The sequence below is a fragment of the Ambystoma mexicanum genome, chromosome 5p, assembly GCF_040938575.1.
Source record: "Ambystoma mexicanum isolate Mex_15411 chromosome 5p, UKY_AmexF1_1, whole genome shotgun sequence".
Taxonomy (NCBI): domain Eukaryota; kingdom Metazoa; phylum Chordata; class Amphibia; order Caudata; family Ambystomatidae; genus Ambystoma; species Ambystoma mexicanum.
The window spans coordinates 7445778-7463944 of NC_090930.1; the positions used below are offsets into that span (position 1 = coordinate 7445778).

At 47.0% G+C, this 18167-nt stretch overlaps 1 protein-coding gene across 1 annotated transcript in view; it reads left to right on the plus strand.

Moving 5' to 3' along the window:
- The window catches only part of LOC138481605 (vomeronasal type-2 receptor 26-like), a 69382-nt gene extending 52183 nt beyond the window's left edge, over window positions 1–17199 (plus strand). Inside the window, exon 4 of the mRNA XM_069613802.1 lies at window positions 16298–17199. Within this exon, the coding sequence (XP_069469903.1) occupies window positions 16298–17199 (902 nt within the window). The remainder of the gene's footprint in view (window positions 1–16297) is intronic.
- The last annotated feature ends 968 nt before the right edge of the window (window positions 17200–18167 follow it).

Sequence of the window (18167 nt, forward strand, 5' to 3'; positions counted from 1 at the left end):
CGTGAAGATCTGCTTTCCAACCTTGACTCTAGTATTCCCTCTGTCCTCAGCCTACTCGATCTCTCCTCTGTCTTCGACATGGTCAACCATACCATCCTGCTCAACCATCTCTGTGACAACCTGGGTATCACTGTTCAGGCTCTGGCCTGGCTGACCTCTTTCCTCTCTGATGGACCCTCCCAGGTCCAACTTGGGTCCTTCCTATCATTTATCTTCCTCTCCACTTCTGGTGTTCCCCATGGGTCTAACCTCTCCTCTCCCCCTGGCTTTTTAACCAATACCTGGCAACTCTTGCCTGTTGTATTGCCATTTTCTGCTCAAACTTCCAGTGCTATGCAGACGACACTCAACTCATTTTTAGGCTGCCCTCGGCCACCTCCTCAGCCTCTCTCATCACTGATTCCCTAACTGCAATCCAATATTGGAATGCTGCCAACTATCTTTGTCTGAATGCCAGCAAGACAGAGATCCTCCTTATAGGCACACCATCACCTTCCTTTCCCCTCACTCTCTGGCCGGCCTCCCTTGGCCCTCCTCCTACCCCCACCTGCGAGGCCAAGAACCTCAGTGTCACCTTTGATTCCACACTTTCCTTCTCTTCCCACATTGCTGATGTATCAAAAGAGTAAAACTTTTACTGCACCTCCTCAGAGGTACTCTGCCTTTTTTCTCCTTCCCCCAGAACCTTACTGTCTCCCAAGCTCTGGTTCTCTCCAGGTTGGACTATTGCAACAGTCTCTTTCTTAATCTACCTGCCTCTACTCTCCGCCCTCTGCAACTGATCCAGAACAGGACTGCGAGACTTGTCCTTGGCCTCAAGCCCTGGGATCATATATCTCCAGCTATGAAATCTCTCCATTGGCTCCGAGTGGAAGCAAGGATTAAATTCAAAACCCTCTGCATTGTCCTCAAGGCTTTCTGGGGCCTGGGTGCAACATACCTTCAGCTATCCCTCCACAAATACCTCCTATCTCGAGCACTCCGCTCCTCTACCTCTAACTCCCTCAGTGTCAGTCGTTTTTCAAAGAAACGAGCTGGGGGTAGATCTCTGTCTTCGGCTGGGGCCTCACTCTGGAACAGCATCCCTGTCAATCTGAAACTTGAGGAGAACCATCTCTGGTTCTGGATGCACCTCAAGACCTTCCTCTTTTCTTCTGGCGCCGCCCCCTCCCCTCTACTGTAGATATGTTTCTCTCTGGGCACCATGCCCCTGGCCACCCTCTGTCCTCCGGACCCAGGTGCCTGCTCACCCTGCCACCCTCATGCACTGCCTCTGGGTCGCCCCTTACACTGGGGTCTGTATCTGTACCCATATAGTCAGTGGGCCTCATTATGAGTAGTCCGGCAAAGGCGGGTTCATTACCGGGCTCGTATGAACCTGCCAATAGCGGGTGATTATGAGTGCACGAGCATGCGCAAACCCCCATGCCAGTAATGGCAATACCGGCATGCCGCTAAAGGCCCTCCAACCCCCCTATAGCGGCATTGCGGGGCCCGCCGATACCATCACCGCCTCGGAGCAACCCCTAAATACCAGCACGGTAATACCACCATGCTAATACCGGGTTCGCAAAACCGGACCCGGAAATAACGTCATTGCGCAGGAACTGGAAATGGGCTGGCAGCCATCTTTAAAAACACAATCTATTGCCATCCTCCCTAACCACCAGTCTTTTCGTGTCGTGCTGTGTCAGAAAACCCTGAGGATGTCCAAGGCCACCCGGAAGACGACCCCCCCGGAAGCGCAAACAGCGTATCTCTGACGCTGAGCTAAACATGCTGGCGGACACTCTGGCTGCACATGCAGACATAATCAAGTCAAATGACATGAAGCATGCTGCCCAGATGAAGAAAAAGCAAATCTGGCAGGAGGTTGCCCAGAGGGGGTCGGCCGTGGGGACCACCCCACGAACTGTGCGTGACTGCCGCAAGAGGTGGGACGACCTCCGCTTGAGGGTGAGGAACATCCTGGCAGTCAGCAGAGCTGATGCCCTGGGAGGAGACTGCCTGCTCATTCATTGATCCCGAGTCAATAGAGGGATTTGGAGAGGTGGAGATGAGCGCTGCATCATCCCCAGAAGGAGGTGAGTGACCCTGCACATCCCTGTAGGGGAAGCCATGACGTAGCACAAGTGACGTGGAAGTGAGACTAGACAAGCCAATGCATGTCCCAGATCCACATCAACATATCCAAGTCAAGAATGCGTGCCACACCCTACCACACACAAATGCATGCTGAGTACCAATCCCAATACCAACACACGGGCAACATAACACGACCGTGCCCATGTAACCCAACACACAGACCCCATATCAATGGCATGCCACCTGCCATGCATTGATAGCCTACATGCCCCCTCAAAACACCAATTGCCACACCCCTGTAATAAATGGATGCATGAATGTATGAATATATCACAGCGCAATAGTATGTCGCTGGCATGTAACACCATCACTGATGACCTGCATCTCTTCTAACCCCCAGGCACCCATGAGGAAGATGCCAGTCAGGAGAGGGCCGCAAGGGTATCAACATCACGCCATGGGACAAGGGCCACCACCACCCCCAGCCAGAGAAACAGGCCAGACCAACAGGCAGTGTGCCAGATCGGGTTGAAACCCAGAAAAAAACACCTGCTGCCAGTGTGGGCCACACATATCAAGACCAGCAGAAGCCACCCACAACAGTGGGAGGGGTTTCCGTTCCTGCACCACCAACCACCGCGGACGTTGTGGATGCACATGTGGACACCGAGGGTGTCACAGTGGTGTCCACTACACCCAACCCAAGCCCCCTAACCACCTCCCCACCCCGTATGGAGGGCGACAGCAGTGACAATCCCTGCCTCCACAACTCCGACCTCAGAGATTCCGACATGTGCCTCTTCGAGGAGGACAGCACCCTGGATGTGGGCCCCATGCATGCACCATCCACCACTCCGGCTGCCACCACCCCGGCTACTACCACTCCAGCCACTACCACTCCAGCCACCACCACTCCAGCCCCCACCACTCCAGCTACCACCAACACCTTTGAGGCTCGCCTGTCGAGGGTGGAGGCACGACAGGAGTCAATGCTTGATCTCATGCGGCAGTATATTGCCGATGGGGAGGACACTAGGAGGGCCATTGCTACTGATATTGGGGAGACCACAGCGGCCATTGCTGCGAACACTGCACCGTTAATGCGTCTGCAATCCTCATGAGGGACTGTCTGGGGGCAGTAACGCAAGTCCTAACGTCCATCCTGCTCCATATGCAGCGGCCACACCTTGGAGCAGGCGTGGAACCTGCCTCTGACACATCCTCTGCTACAACACCTGCAACCTCAGCCCCCACAATCCCTGTCTAGATGACCCGGAGGAGTGCACGGCCCTCGGAGATGCCACCCCCGGATAACAAAAAGGCCAAGAAGTAGAGTGGCCAACCAATGGGAGTGGGACACATGGTTGTTGGTGAAGGGTACAATCATTTGAGTACATTTGGGGTTTGTAGGGTGGGTTAGGGAGTTCACTGTGGGTTGGGGGGGAGTGTTCACACACTGTTGCTCATTTGAAAAATACACCTGTTGTGTGGCAAAAAGACAATGGCTGGGCATTCTTCATTTTGTGCATGTTCATTTAATGTGTGATGGTGTTCAGTGGCCAACTTCCAACAATACAAGTGTGCATGTCCACATGGAGCCAGTGTGTCACTGACACATGTCTATCATAGTCCCTGTGTTCCAGAAGTATTCATGAATTAGTGCTTGGCGTACAGCATGGCCATCCCGTGCATCACGTACTTGCAGGGGGGCTACTTCACCTCCGTCTCCATCCTCATCATCCTCAACCGGGCCATGCATGTCAATGTCAGGTGGAAGTGGTACATTCCTCCGGATGCACATGTTGTGCAGCATGACACAGGCCATGGTGATCTTCCCCACCTTCTCAGGCCTATATAGGAGTGCCCCACCAGACCTGCTGAGGCAGCGGAACCGCGCCTTCAACAGGCCAAAGGTCTGCTCAATCACAACACGGGTACAGGTGTGCACACGATTGTACTCCTCCTCATGGGTGTTCTGCGGGTTCCGCACAGGGGTAAGTAGTCACAGCCTCAAGGGATATCCTCCATCACCTGCAAGCAGATACAAATAGGTGTGTGTCACTCTGAACTGCCACCTTCAGGGAGCACAGTCATGGCGGCAGCTATTTGGTGTGGGCATGCACATGTCCCTGTACGCATGCAAATGTGTCACCTGGATGCAATCTATACTCTCATGAGGTGTGGTAGTCTGGATGGGGTTGAATAGATGATGCAGGGTGTAATCATGCATGCTGAGGCAGATGTGCTGTGGTAGTACGACAATGTTTAGCCTCCAATTCATGCTGTTCATTCTTCACTATGCATGGTCACACTGACCACATTGCCTCAGTTGCCATCCTGTTCATTCATGCATTGCTTGCCATCACCATGGTGGCCTGGTTGTGCCTCTTACTTGTTGTCATCGATATGCATAATTTGTGAAATGTTGCCCAGTGATGTGTCATGTTACATTTGGCCGAATCAGGTCAGGAATGTTTAGCTCTGCATGCATTCTCCAATTACCGGCAATTGCCACCCAGGTGGAGTATGCCCCCCTTTCTCACCCAGGTGGAGTATACCCCCCCTTTCCTACCCAGGTGGAGTATGCCCCCCCTTATGCGTCCTTACACATCAGTACCCCAAAGCACTGCCATGGGACAGTTTCACAATTCACCAAGCAGCCAGGCATGTGGTCCAGCATGTCGCTCCATGTGACGGGGTAGCGTGGAGTTGCGCAGTACCATGGCATCATGTGTGGATCCAGGAAATCGGGTGCAGCAATGTGTGATGATCTTGCTGGAGTCTCATACCATTTGCACATTGATGGAGTGGTATTGCTTGCGATTGCGGTACACCACCTCTACGGCATGGGGGACTACCAATTCCACATGGGTGCAGTCGAGGACACCAACACAATTGGGCATGCCTGCCAGTGCATGGAAGCCTACTTTGGAGTCGGCTATCTCCTGGGCAGTCCGTGGTAGGGATATGTGGCTGCTTGCGTGCTTCAGGAGGCCATCCAGAACTTGGTTCAACATGCGTGAAAATAGTGGCTGTGAAATGCCATGCAGCTGGCCCACTGTGTGTTGGTAGGAGCCCGTGGCCAGGAAGTTGAGCACATACACCAACTTTAGTAGTGGGGGGGATGGCAGTGCGTATTTCTAGAGGCTGGCAATGTCGTTCTGTATCATGTACACTATGGTGGTGATGGTGTCACGGTCCAACAGGTACAAGGTGTGGATCTGCTCAGGGGTTAGGTTAAAAGGGCTGGGTCTGGTGCGAGGGATTGCTGGTTGCCTACGAGGCACTGCTAGCTGCGCTGGTGGTAATTGCTGGGCCTGTCTCACCATCCTTCTCCTCCTGTGTCTCCTCTGTGCTGCCTGTTGTTGCTGCTGTAGTTGTTGTTGCTGTTGTTGCTGTAGTTGTAGCAGTATGGGCATGTCCTCCAGCGCCATGATTGCAACAGCTAGTGGTAGCATGTTGGTGTTGGAAGGGGTGTGGTGTGTGGGTGTGCTCATTTTATACTGGCCCAGCCTCCATTGACTCCACCTGTAGGGATTGTGTGCACCTGTGGCAGTTGCCTTGTATCCTGATTGCTGTTTGCGGGTGGTCTGCGATGCCTGTATGGGCAGCATTGTGCAGCCCGTGGATACTGGCTTCGTGATGCCGGTATTTGCATGTCCGCGTGGGTTGGGATTACCTCCTATTACCGGCATGCCGGTATTTGCTCCCCAGAGGTGCGTGTGTACGCGGCCATGCCACTATTAATGGCACCGTTATTTAGGGTGCTGCTAATAGCGGGTTGACGGGTCGTTATACACCAGAGCGGTAAGCGATGCCGGTTAGCCATTACCGGCATCGTTTTTCGCTTACCAGCAACCTCGTAATGAGGCCCAGTACCTTTTTCTTCCAGCACTTTTCAGACCTACCCCTGCCTGCTGCCTTAAACCCACCACTTGCCACTTGCTGGCTGCTCTACCATTGTTTGTTGCCTTTATTATTTATAAATGTATTATTATTTATCTGTATTTCACCTTGCTCCACACTCTCTTTTTCTCCCCCCTTCCATGCACTTCTCCCCCTCCGCCTCTCCCATGCACTTGCGTGTTCTCAATTTCACTGGGCCTAGTAAGATCGTTGTTTTTGTTCTCCCCTGTTTCCTTTTCCTTGCCTTGTCGTGCTCTGAATAACTTGTGTATGAGCGCGATAGAAATAAAATATCAATATCAATATCAAAAACAAGGGAGGTCCTGGGAGTCCCCCTGCCAGACATTAGTCCTGGTTACGAGAGACTAACCCAGAGTCTTTAGCTCACTATCTTTCACAGAGAAGAAATATCCCAAACATATCAGTCTTTGTCCTGCCCTGGGGCAGTCCAACACCAAAATGCAAGGCAATTCTCCTCTGAACAAGAGTACCAACAGCATCCCCAGACACGTGTTTCGGTCTGGTTGGACCTCATCAGTAGGGAGGAGCTGTGCCTCTCTAAGAGTAGTGAGCAAGGGGTCCACGTCTAGATTCCCCATGTAACTTAGGGTGAAACACAAAGTTACTTAAATTATGCAAAAAAAGGGGGGATCCTGGGAGTCCCTCTGCCGGACATTAGGAGAAATATTTAAAATACATCAGTCTTTGTCCAATTCAGGGGAGAATAGCCAGCCAAGCACCCCAAAACTGCTTTCTTTTTGTCATTTTGGGTATCGGCAAACATCAATATGGGTACCTAAACCTTTAATACTGCCTACTAGGTACACTGAGCCATTCTTAATAGTATAGAGGAGGAGTCGAAAGCCTCTACCGGAAGACCTGCCACTAAATTGACTATATGTTGGGAATTGAAAATAGTGACAAGAAAAGACACATGTAATGATGCCAATAACATGAGCAGCCCTTGAAGCAAAGTATCCATTTAGAAAATATTTCTTTATGTATACACGAAGAGCTGAAAGTCTCTTGGGGAAGATCTCTGAAGAGCAAGAGAAGAGGGACGAAAGAGCTAACTGGTGATGTCACATGACATAAAGTGACACACTGAGCAGAGAATAACAGAAGAGAAAGTAAAGAGAACAGACAGAATTTGGTGACGAAGTAAGAATTGAGGAAACTTTCACATGCAAAATGAAGATTACATGTGAAAAAATGCAAACCATTTTATAACTGTACAGATGCTGGAAACGCAAGTAGACTTAATCATAAAGGCTGGCTATACATAGTAAATACATTGCAGCGATGCGCAAAGGTATATATATATATGCAAATGAAATCTGGATGTTCCACATAATGTTTTAGCAAACTGAGACCCCATGAGCTGAGAAGCCGAAAGTGTGACGCAGTTAATAAAAGTAGCTGACGAGCAAGAAAGAATCCAAGAGGGCTTGGTTGGTCCAGTGTCAAAAGGCCAGTGCAGCCAAGAACTGGTTGTCGAGCTTCAAGAGATACAATTAATTCAAGAGACGGGCTGAGCCCCTGCCAAGGCACAGCAAAAAGACAATGAGTGCCAAGTAGTATTCATTTTAAAAACCATTAAATACAGAGGAGAAGCTCGAATTCTGGTCTCCAGTCACGTGACCTAGATGGAAATAGACTTGGGCAGATAACGTTGAGACACTCCCTTTTTATCACCAGGAGTTGTGCAGTTTGCAAGACCATGTTCAACGGCTAATTGAATGACAGAAAGTAAGAGTGGTGATAGATGTTGGGCTAATTGGGTGGGGAGGCATGGTCAAGCCCAACCCACTAACAACTGGGGCACCAGCTTGCGTGCTGCTAGCAAGTGGAATATTCCAGAAGGGTACAAGCGTGTCACATATCAAAGAGCCCTATTGTTTGTGAACCAATAAATCATTGTGTATGTTATGACGAGGAAGATGACTTGTACTAGAGAAGGGCTTAGTTGCCCACCTGATAATAGAGACCCAATCATAACCACACACCCCATAGAAAGTATATGTAGATGTTTCACATAGACCAACCACAATCCTCTTAGTGTGACCTCAGTGATGATGAGGTTTTACTAGAAAAGTGTATGTTTTTATGAAACTCAGTGAGACCTTGCCATGAGACGTCCGTTGATGTCCGTTGCACTTCCTGTTTTAGATAATTGTTAATAAAACAGCCAAGTATTTGGCAACTTCCTGAGTCTATATTTTTATTAATGTTTGAGTAACTTCTGCATGCCCATCCAACCCATCAGTCACCTCGTCTTAGAGGGCCCATGCGGGTTCAACATCACTTCATTTCACTCAGGGCCATTAAGTCAGGATTTCCAGGCACCTTATCCCTGGCAGGGGCATAGTCAAGGAAGGCCAGAGGCGACACAATCACCCAAAACCTTTAAGTGCCCACTCAGCAATCCTGAGGCTTTAGAGAAATAGGGAATTAAAACACTTGTCGAGGACTCTCATGCATTATATCCTGATATAAAAACGTGTTAGGAATTATCTAGTAAAGTGGAGCAATAGAACTTAGAGACAAAACAAGTGGATAATCAGAGAACCTCAACTGAACCATTAGGTGTTACCCACAGATTGACCAGAAAGAAAGCCAATTGTGGACAACTGAACTTACAGACAAGTTGTGAACTCAATTATTGTGTCTAAAGAGTGAACATTACCTTAACAATTGTTTTTTTCGCTATCCATTAAAAGTATTTTCACCATCACAAGTCTAAGCCTATCATTTCAGAAAAGAGCGCAATCCTTAGACCTCAATTCTTTTTTTGCAGGAATTAAAACATATGTCTGTATGTGTGCATGCACATGTGAACATCGTATGTATGTATGCATGTATGTATGCCTGAGTGCATGTGAGGGGTTGTCTGTGCAAGTGTGGGCATGTGAGTGAGAATGCAGTGTAATTGGTCTTGGTGCTTTTGTGAATTACTGAGTGAGAAGCTATAAGGCTGCCTGACTGGTGGGTGAATGTGTGTGTGTGTGTGTGTTCATGCACGTGTGAGGCTGATGATGGTTAGTGGGGGATCATTGAAGACGGCCCAAAAAAGTCCCAACTAGCCCAGAGGACATGTAGTCAATCAAAACCGGACCCAAAGACGAAGTAGACAAAGTGCGTGGGTAAATCCAGCTTTATTATCAGTCAAAAAAAGCAGGGACACCAAACAAGCATTACAATCTCGCTGCTCTCAGCAAATCCTTTACAGACAACGATTTAAGTAGTACAACTTCATCATGAGTGACATCATCACATTTTATCAGTCTACGGAATCCTACGGAAATCTACGGGGAATGGGAATTGGTTAGTGGTGATGGCTACATATGCACTCTATAGGTCTTCATATTTCTATTGGCTCCACCTCCAACTGTAGCGCTTATGCGAAAAATGTGCTAAAACAACATGGCGCCAGAGCGCCCATTTTGGACATTAACTTCCATCACTGCAATGAATGCCTACGTTTTCGTGGGCTCAGTAAGTAAACGTGCCTTTTTGCAGCAGAGGCAGGGTCACATAATGCTGTTAAATAAACCAACAGTGGAGAATAGTTGTTGTATTGTCCGCTGATGGACGAGCCAGAAAGAGAGTGGGAGCGCTCTGCAGGTGCAGTGATAAGGGGTACTGGGAACAAAGGCAAGGAAGGGACGCTGGGTTTTTCCACTTCTAGCTGGATTTTGCCACTCTGTGGTCCTTATGCTTGTGATCTGGTCTTTGGCCGAGGGCAGTCATAAGCAAAAGGGGCGGGGATTCCCCCATAAAGAGAAGAGGTATTCCTCTTGGAAATACATGAAGAATTTGGACCCCCGGGTGATGCAGTCTCGCTGAGAGGGCGGTCTCTCTGCTCCAGACACCGTTAACACGAGTGATCTCTCTGCCTACCTGCTCTGGGACGAAGCAGTGTTGAGGTGGCTGTGATGCAGGTGTCTTCTGCAACTATCCTAACAGTGATGCATTTTCTTTATGTATAAATGACTTTATGTTATGTGTTAGTTGTTAGTTATGTGGTATGTATAAGGTGTGAATAAAAGGCCTATAAGGAGCCATTTTCTTTTCCTATAACCATTGGTCTAAGTATGATTTCTTGCCTATCTGAGTCCAATAACTTGTTTTGTTAGGGTCTAGGGGGGCGTACATTTGAGGTCCCTCCACGTGGCCAAGTAAAAACAAAACAGCAACCTCTTCTAAATGTATCAAAGTAAAATACATTACCTCTACAATGGGTTATTGGTTGGCACCTTATTTCATGGGCGGCACAACACCAAGGACTCTGATAGGTTGGCTTTCTCCTACCCCAAAATTGGACAATTGAAAGGCCATCAAGACATGAGCCACATGGAGGGTAGGGGAAAGAGGTCCAAGATTGCTTTTCTTCCAATTAAAAAAGTTACCATCCCACATTCCTAGGCCATGAGCCAGTGTGATCTATTTATACTTGGCCTGTGTAATGTGTCGTGTCTGTGTGCATGTGTGTGTACGTGTGGGGAGTACAACAAGTGTCCTATCTGTGTAAGTTTCCAATGAATAGATAACATTTTCCAATTGTGGGTCACGTGTGATGGGACCATGTTTGCAATAGATGTCTCCTGTATCTATTGAGAATTTAGCTAATATTTATATCAATGTCGTGTTTTCTGTTGCCACTGGAGACGCTCTTCAGTTATTTTTCATGCTGTCTTTTGGCTTGCTATTTTACTGCACCTGACTAACAAAGACTGGTTGTGCTCTTAATTAATCTGGGAGTATACATACTGGGAATTGCTATCTCGTACCTTCTCTCTGCCGTTCCTAACCTCATGTATTCCACTGTAACCTTGGCTTGGGTTGTTAGCTAATGTCTGAGCTCTACAAGGATCTGTATTGCTGTGGATTTAGCTATTTTAAGTCTCTAGAAGTCCTAGGGCATTCATTTAATAATCGTGTGCTGCGGCTTCCATTTTGGAGTAGATGGTTGCCCCATGATATATTTTATCTATGTTAGTGAGCAGCATTCACATGTCTTTCATGTTGTGTTCAATTTATACATTGGTTATGCTAGTGCTCTTCGTGCCTAGTGGATGCTATGTTAGTATTCTTCATGCATGAATGCATATATTACCTATCGCTTATGGTAGATGTTCTTCATGTTGAGTGCATATCTTCTTTGTGTCTAAATGCGTGTATTGTTACAATGTTAGTTTGACTACTTTGCCATTCTCAGCTTAGATTGTTTCCATATCCTGCTGTTCTGCCTGGTATAAGGGTGGTACGGTTGTCTTAGTGACTAATGTTTTTCACCTGTGCAAAAGTTATGGATGACGTATTCATCTGCCTCCCAACCTTTCCCACCTCTGCTTGAGTTCTCGCACACACTCTCCCTTCTGCTCTCCCCCTCATTGGGCTCTTTGGGTATCCATATTTTAGTCATCCCCCTCAAGCTGCCTGCATGTCTCACATGGTCGGCCAAACACCAGGTCATACAGCAGTATTCCCCATTGGAATCACAATATACCCAGTGCTAAGTGGACTTGTGAGGGTCCCGAGGACGTATACATTTTGACCCTGGAGGGATGATAGGGCTTTCCATTGCTTGGGTATGGGGGAAGCCATCCATTTGGCTATTCTTGTGCACATGAGTATCCATTTGTATCGCTATTGTCATTCCTATTGCTATCTTGGCTGTCTTTTTGCATTGGCTTATTGATAATCTTAGAACACAGAAAGCTAGTAGTACCAGTACCAATATGGCTACTGGTATTTTGAAGGTGTTAGCTAACCAAGTGGGTATTCATGAGAACAGGTAGGTAAACCTTTCTTCATCTACAATATTGACCACCTCTTACTCCGGTTATGTGTGCACTCCTTTCAGGGTGGCTATTGCCTCTTTGAGGGTCCCATTTTCCTCATTGTGGGAGGGTGGGTATGTGCAGCAAGACGGCCTAATTATTGCACACAATCCAATCTCCATGGCTGTAATAAGATCAAGGACATACCTGTTTTGGAGAGTTATGAGCCTGTCTGCTCTCAGTTCTTCCCTTAAGGCATTCAAACCTTTCATAGTGGTATTTATCATCTGCAGCAGTTCTCACTGTGTTATCTGCAACCACTGGGCATTTGCATGTGTTTGCAACCCAGCAGTGAGGAAGGAGGTGAAGTACATTTCTGTTCTACTTAACAATTTATTTTAATCTGGTATGGCGTCATATGCATTGGCTGTGTTTACCAAAGAATAGTTATCCCTTGTTCAGTGTTGACGGGTAAGGGACCTTTCATTTCTTAGGTTATGTTATGTTATTTGAATTTGTATAGCACACGGCCCCCCAGGGGCATCATGGTGCTGGTGAGGAAAACTGCTTACCGAAGGGAGAACCAATAAAGAGAGAACGAGGAGGCTAGAATAGGATGAAACCGAAATGGTTAGGAGTGCTTCTGAGTGACAGTGGACGATTATTCCAGAGTTTGGCGGTGGCAATGGAAAAAGCCCTGCCACCAACCCTTTCACGGTTAAAACTAGGGACAGTAAGAAGATTAGTGGTGCAGGAGCGTAAGTCACATTCAGGGGTATAGCGAAGGAATTTGGACTGCAGAAACTCAGCTCCTTGGCTGTGGAATGCACGATGGACGATACAGAGTGACTTAAAATGGACACGTTGGGCCACTGGAAACCAATGGAGTCAATGGAGCACTGGCAAAATATGAGCGCTGTAGGGAGAGCCAGTGGCTAACCTGGCCACCAGGTTCTGCATGCGCTGAAGCCGCTGTGTAAGGCCGATCGGTTGCGATAGATAAAGAGAGTTTCAGTAATCTAACTGCGTAAGGACTAATGCTGCCACCACGGGGGGCAGATGGCTTCTGGTATCATGGGCAAGACCCTCTTGAGGATTTTAATCTGATCGTGGGCAGACTGGCAGACAGCAGTGACATGGTTCGACATAGAGAGGGAGGCAGAAAGAATGACACCTAGATTTTTGACTTTGCTCACTGGGCCAGGAAAAGGACCCAGAGACGTGGACCAGAAAGCAGGGGTCCACAGTGAGGAGTCCGAAGGACAACCCACCACCATTACCTCAGTTTTATCACCATTAAATTTAAGCCAGTTCTGGTCCATCCAGTCCCCAACCGCCTTCAGGCAGTCATGAAGGCATGACGAGATCCCAACCTGATCTTGGTCTAGACGGATCAGGATTTGGGTGTCATCGGCATGAGAATAACAATGACCAATGCCCAAATATAGATATTCAACAGGAACGGGGAAAGTGAGGACCTTCCAAGTCCTGGGAAGAATCAGAGTACGGGGGGTAGGTAGGTCACAGTGGTACTTACCTGCCCCTAAACTCCCTTTATTATTAGTATGCTTTATTTATTGTGTTTCAGTATAAACCTTACACAAAAAGGTTAAAAGAAAACATTCAACAACATACAGAATATATATTCAACTCTATTGCATATCATATACAATCTTACATATAATCACATGCATAAAAGCACTTAAATGATATCACTAAAATCACAAGAGAAGAGGGAACGGAAGAATCCCAGCAGATGTTAAACATCACTTCTTTGGGAGATTGCAGCTACCACTCCTGTTACTCAAGTGTCATCACATCATTTAGCTACAATAATACTTGCACTCCACATTCCCATCTAACCAGCACAGCTAATTCACACATATTAGAGAGCTCCCGCCGGCTCCGCCAGCGTTTCCTTATCCAATCGACCGCAGTCTGTAAATGTCCGTCGGCAGCTTTTTATTTTGCGTATTGCAGCATCATCTCCAGAAATCGTCTGTAGTAATGGAATAAAGCTCTGAGACATACTCCCCCAAATATTTTATATATGTAATATAAAATCCCTTTAAATGTTTTCCTAACTTTTATAAAACCTTCGCTATAATATGGCTTTCCCATTGCTGGCTTGCACAAGCATTCCGAAAGTTGCGGACACTTCTATTAGTTATAATACACTGGTCCTCATTACGGCTTTGGCGGTAGCTATGCCGCTATTGGCGGCATGGCTGCCTCCAAAACCGGGTCCGGGTTCCCTGAATGGGGAATTACCGGGCCATTCCGAGTTCGGAGGGCCCGGTAATTCCTCCCTCAGGGAACCAGGCCTGGACCTTCCCCATTCCCATCTGAGCCCCCATAGGGCACAATGGGAATGGGAGAGGGAGCTAACAACAGGCCGATTACAACCGGCCTGTTGTTAGCTCCCTGGACCCCTCGCGGGACCCGGTAAGGACGCCTGGTTTTACCAGACGTCCTTACCGTGTCCCGCGAGGGGACCTCGTAATCAGGCGGAATTGGAATAAGGGGCCCGCATCCATTAGCGGACCCCGTTAACCCATTCCGCCTGACTTGTAATGAGGCCCACTGTCTTCTAACCCTTGGAACTGTTCACTGGGCCCCAGAGACCCTATCTTCAATTTTTCCTGCACCACAGACTGTGTTGGAACTTGCCTGAACTTTGGGGAATAAGGCCGCAGAGAATTTAGGGAAGGACATTTGAAGATAGAGTTAAGTCTCTGTGAATCTGTAGTACCTAACCTAATCTGCACTTTCTTTTACAGGGGTTTGATTTGCGTTATGCTCTACTTCAATGACTGTATATATGTAATCTATTATTAGTGGTTTTGTGATACTTCAACCTGTTAGTGGTCATTTTTCATAGTGATATGTGGCCATAAATAAATAACTGCATTTGTATACATACAGTCTGAGTGTAATTTGTGATTACCATTGTATGTGCTCATTATGGACCCTTCACAAGCTCACCACCTCTTGAGACTTAGCCTAGATCCCCTGTCGCTGCTACCTTGATCTGGTTTGGCTACAGCTTCCCAGGGTTGTTCCTGTCACAATAGGGGTTGGCCTTCTATAGATCTGTCCACCAGGCCCGAGTATAGAAAATCAGTCCTTACAGTAACATGTTCCAGAGATAGGGTGCACAGCAGGAAACATCTATTCCCTAGTTATTGGCCACTTAGAGTTCTTTGGTTCCAGTGTGGTCAGATTATTTGTGGATGGAGACAAGGGAATCAGACAACGAAATGGTGGTGTTGAGTTAAAAATACATATATGGGGGTTTTTCAGAGGTAGAAGTAGAAAACGACAGAAAGGGAAGGGAGCATGAAACAGCAAAGTAATCGAACCAATCTAACAATAAAGGGGGTCAGGAGCAAATTATGTTTACATCAGTATGTTCAGAGTATTTCCCTGGTGAGTGGAAGAATGAACACTTTTGTTAGAACTTATATTAAAGTGTCATACACAATAACTTTCAAAGGAGCATTGATTATGCTCCAGTGTAAATCCAAATCACACAATCTATTCCTCTAGTCACTTAACCTCTCAATCAGAACACACCTTCATCACTAGATCACACCTCTTCCACTAGTCCATGTTTGTCATATAGACCACCCCCATTCTGCTAGGACATATTTTCTCCATTTGACTGGACTTCCCTGCATTGACACACCTCAACCTATAGGCTTCACTGCGTTCATTAGACTGAACAACTTTAACTAGGACTCCTCTTCCATGTCACCAGAATGTTTCCTCCAGGAAATACAGACCACTACTCTAACACTAGTCCACACCTCACTGGCTAGCTCTCTTCTTTTCCACTAGACCATACAACATCCACTAGAAAACAGGTTTAATTTGACCATACTCTCTCCACTAGGTGACACCTCTCCTACTAGACTGCATCTCTTCCACTATTTCAACGTTGCTTCCTGTCTAAACACCCTCCTAGGCATTATAGATTACCATACCACACCTCCTCCAACAGGCATTGAGCTAGAGGATAGCTCAGGGGCAACACACTCCTCTTGAGAACAATTGATAGCCTAAATCCCAGGTCCAGCGCTTATAAGCTGGTGCTAAAGCATTAAGTGCAATATAAATGAGAAATAACAGATGTCTAGAAGACACTTCATCCACATGACCATGTCTCCTCCTCTAGGCTACAATGGTTCCTCTAGAACACCATTACAACACAACAATATCCACTTGGGCACACCTCTTTTACTAGACTGACCCATCCTCCACTATATCACACATTCTCTACACAATACATCCTACCTCTTATACTGCAGCACACATTCTCCCCCAGACAAAACCTTCCCAAAAAAGCCACCGACCTCGACTAGCACTCCTACTCAACTAGTCATTAAATAATCCTGAATTTATGTTTATTGATTTGTCAAAATATCATTTCTTTTGAACAGCTCTGTTTTCTAATTGAGGGATTGTAACGAATGTATTTGGGTATTGTAATCATTAAGGAACATCCTTATTTTCACACCTAGATTCAGTCGACTGCTGGAAATGTCCTGAAGACCAGTGGCCAAATGAAGGACAGACCCAATGTGAACCAACAAGGGTCCAGTTCCTCGCCCCTGAAGAACCTTTGGGGACAGCTCTATCATGCTTAGCTCTACTCCTCTTCCTGAGCACCTTTTTTGTTCTATGGGTCTTCAGAAAGTACAAGGACACGCCAATCGTCAAAGCAAACAACCGAGAACTTAGCTATCTTCTTCTAATTGCCCTCATGCTGTGCTTCCTCTCCTCCTTTGCCTTCATTGGCCATCCCCTGAGCGTAACCTGCATGCTGCGGCAAAACTCCTTTGGTATAATTTTTGCCATCAGCATCTCCACCATTCTGGGAAAGACCTTAACTGTGATAATAGCATTCAATGCAAGGGATCCTCGCAGTCGCTCTACAAAATGGGTTGGAACCAGAGTACCATACGGGGTAGTCTTTTTTTGTTCATTGGTTCCAATACTCATATGTGCAGCCTGGTTGTTTCTTGACCCCCCATTTCCAGTGAAGATACAGATGGGGGACACCACTATCCTCCAGTGCGACGAGGGCTCTGTTCTCTTCTTCTACTTGATGTTGGGATATCTGGGATTGTTGGCCAGCATCAGCTTTGTGGTTGCATTTCATGCCCGTAATTTGCCCCAGAGCTTTAACGAGGCCAAGTTCCTGACCTTTAGTATGCTTGTGTTCCTGGCCGTCTGGGTCTCCTTCATCCCTGCTTACCTGAGCACGCAGGGGAAGTACATGGTGGCCGTGGAGATCTTTGCCATCTTGTCTTCTGGTGCTGGACTTCTCGGCTGTATCTTCATTCCCAAGTGTTATGTTATCCTTTGGAGGCCAGACATGAATACCAAGCAACACTTAATTCAAAGACCAGCTTTCAAATAAAAATAAAATATTGTTTGGGCTTGTCCCTTCTTAACAACCCTTTCTTTTAGTATCATTATTACTTTTCTTATTATCTCTGCACGGCCACTTAACAGCACTTCTGGAGATCACATCCCTCGGAGAAAAACAGGACTAACCTAAGTAGACTAGCCTCCCAATACAAAAAAGACATTACCTTAGCCAAACATACATCCTATAGCACCTGTATCCTACAAGCCAAATCTAACACCAGAGAACTCTTTACTATACTAAAAGAGGTTGAATCTCCCGTCCCAGCGCCTGACTCGTGCCTCAAGGACAAAAACTGGTGCATGGGAATACAAAATGCCTTAGCCAACAAAATCTCCTCCCTCAAGACAAAGATAAACACCAAAAAAGATTCCCTCCTCTCTTCTACTAAGCACAGTAGTCTCACCCCCAAAATGACTCACCCTACTCAGACGCACACCCAGGATCATAATCCCCAATTCAACTTCCACAGAGTTTCTACCAAAGAGGTAGAAAGGGTCCTTCTCTCTCTAAAACCATCGAACTGCCATGGGGACATAGGTCCTGCACAATTGATTAAGGATGCAGCTCGTGATCTAGCACCATTTATTACCAAACTAATAAATGCGTCATTCACATCAGGCACCGCACCCAACAATCTGAAACAATCATGGGTCCTCTCCTTGCTCAAAAAAACAAATCTTGACCCTTCCACTTCTACTAATTACCACCCCATCACCACTGTACCGTTCCTTCTTAAAATCATAGACAAAGTAGCATACCAACAAATCCAACACCACCTCGAGCACTTCCAGCTTTTAGGAGTCAGACAATCGGGCTTCAGGCCTCAACATGGCACAGAAACTGCACTCATAGACCTCAAGGCACAGATAGATGAACTGAGAGATCAGGGTAGGACCGCAATCCTGCTACTTCTTGATCTATCAGCTGCCTTCGACCTGGTCGACCACGAGATCTTA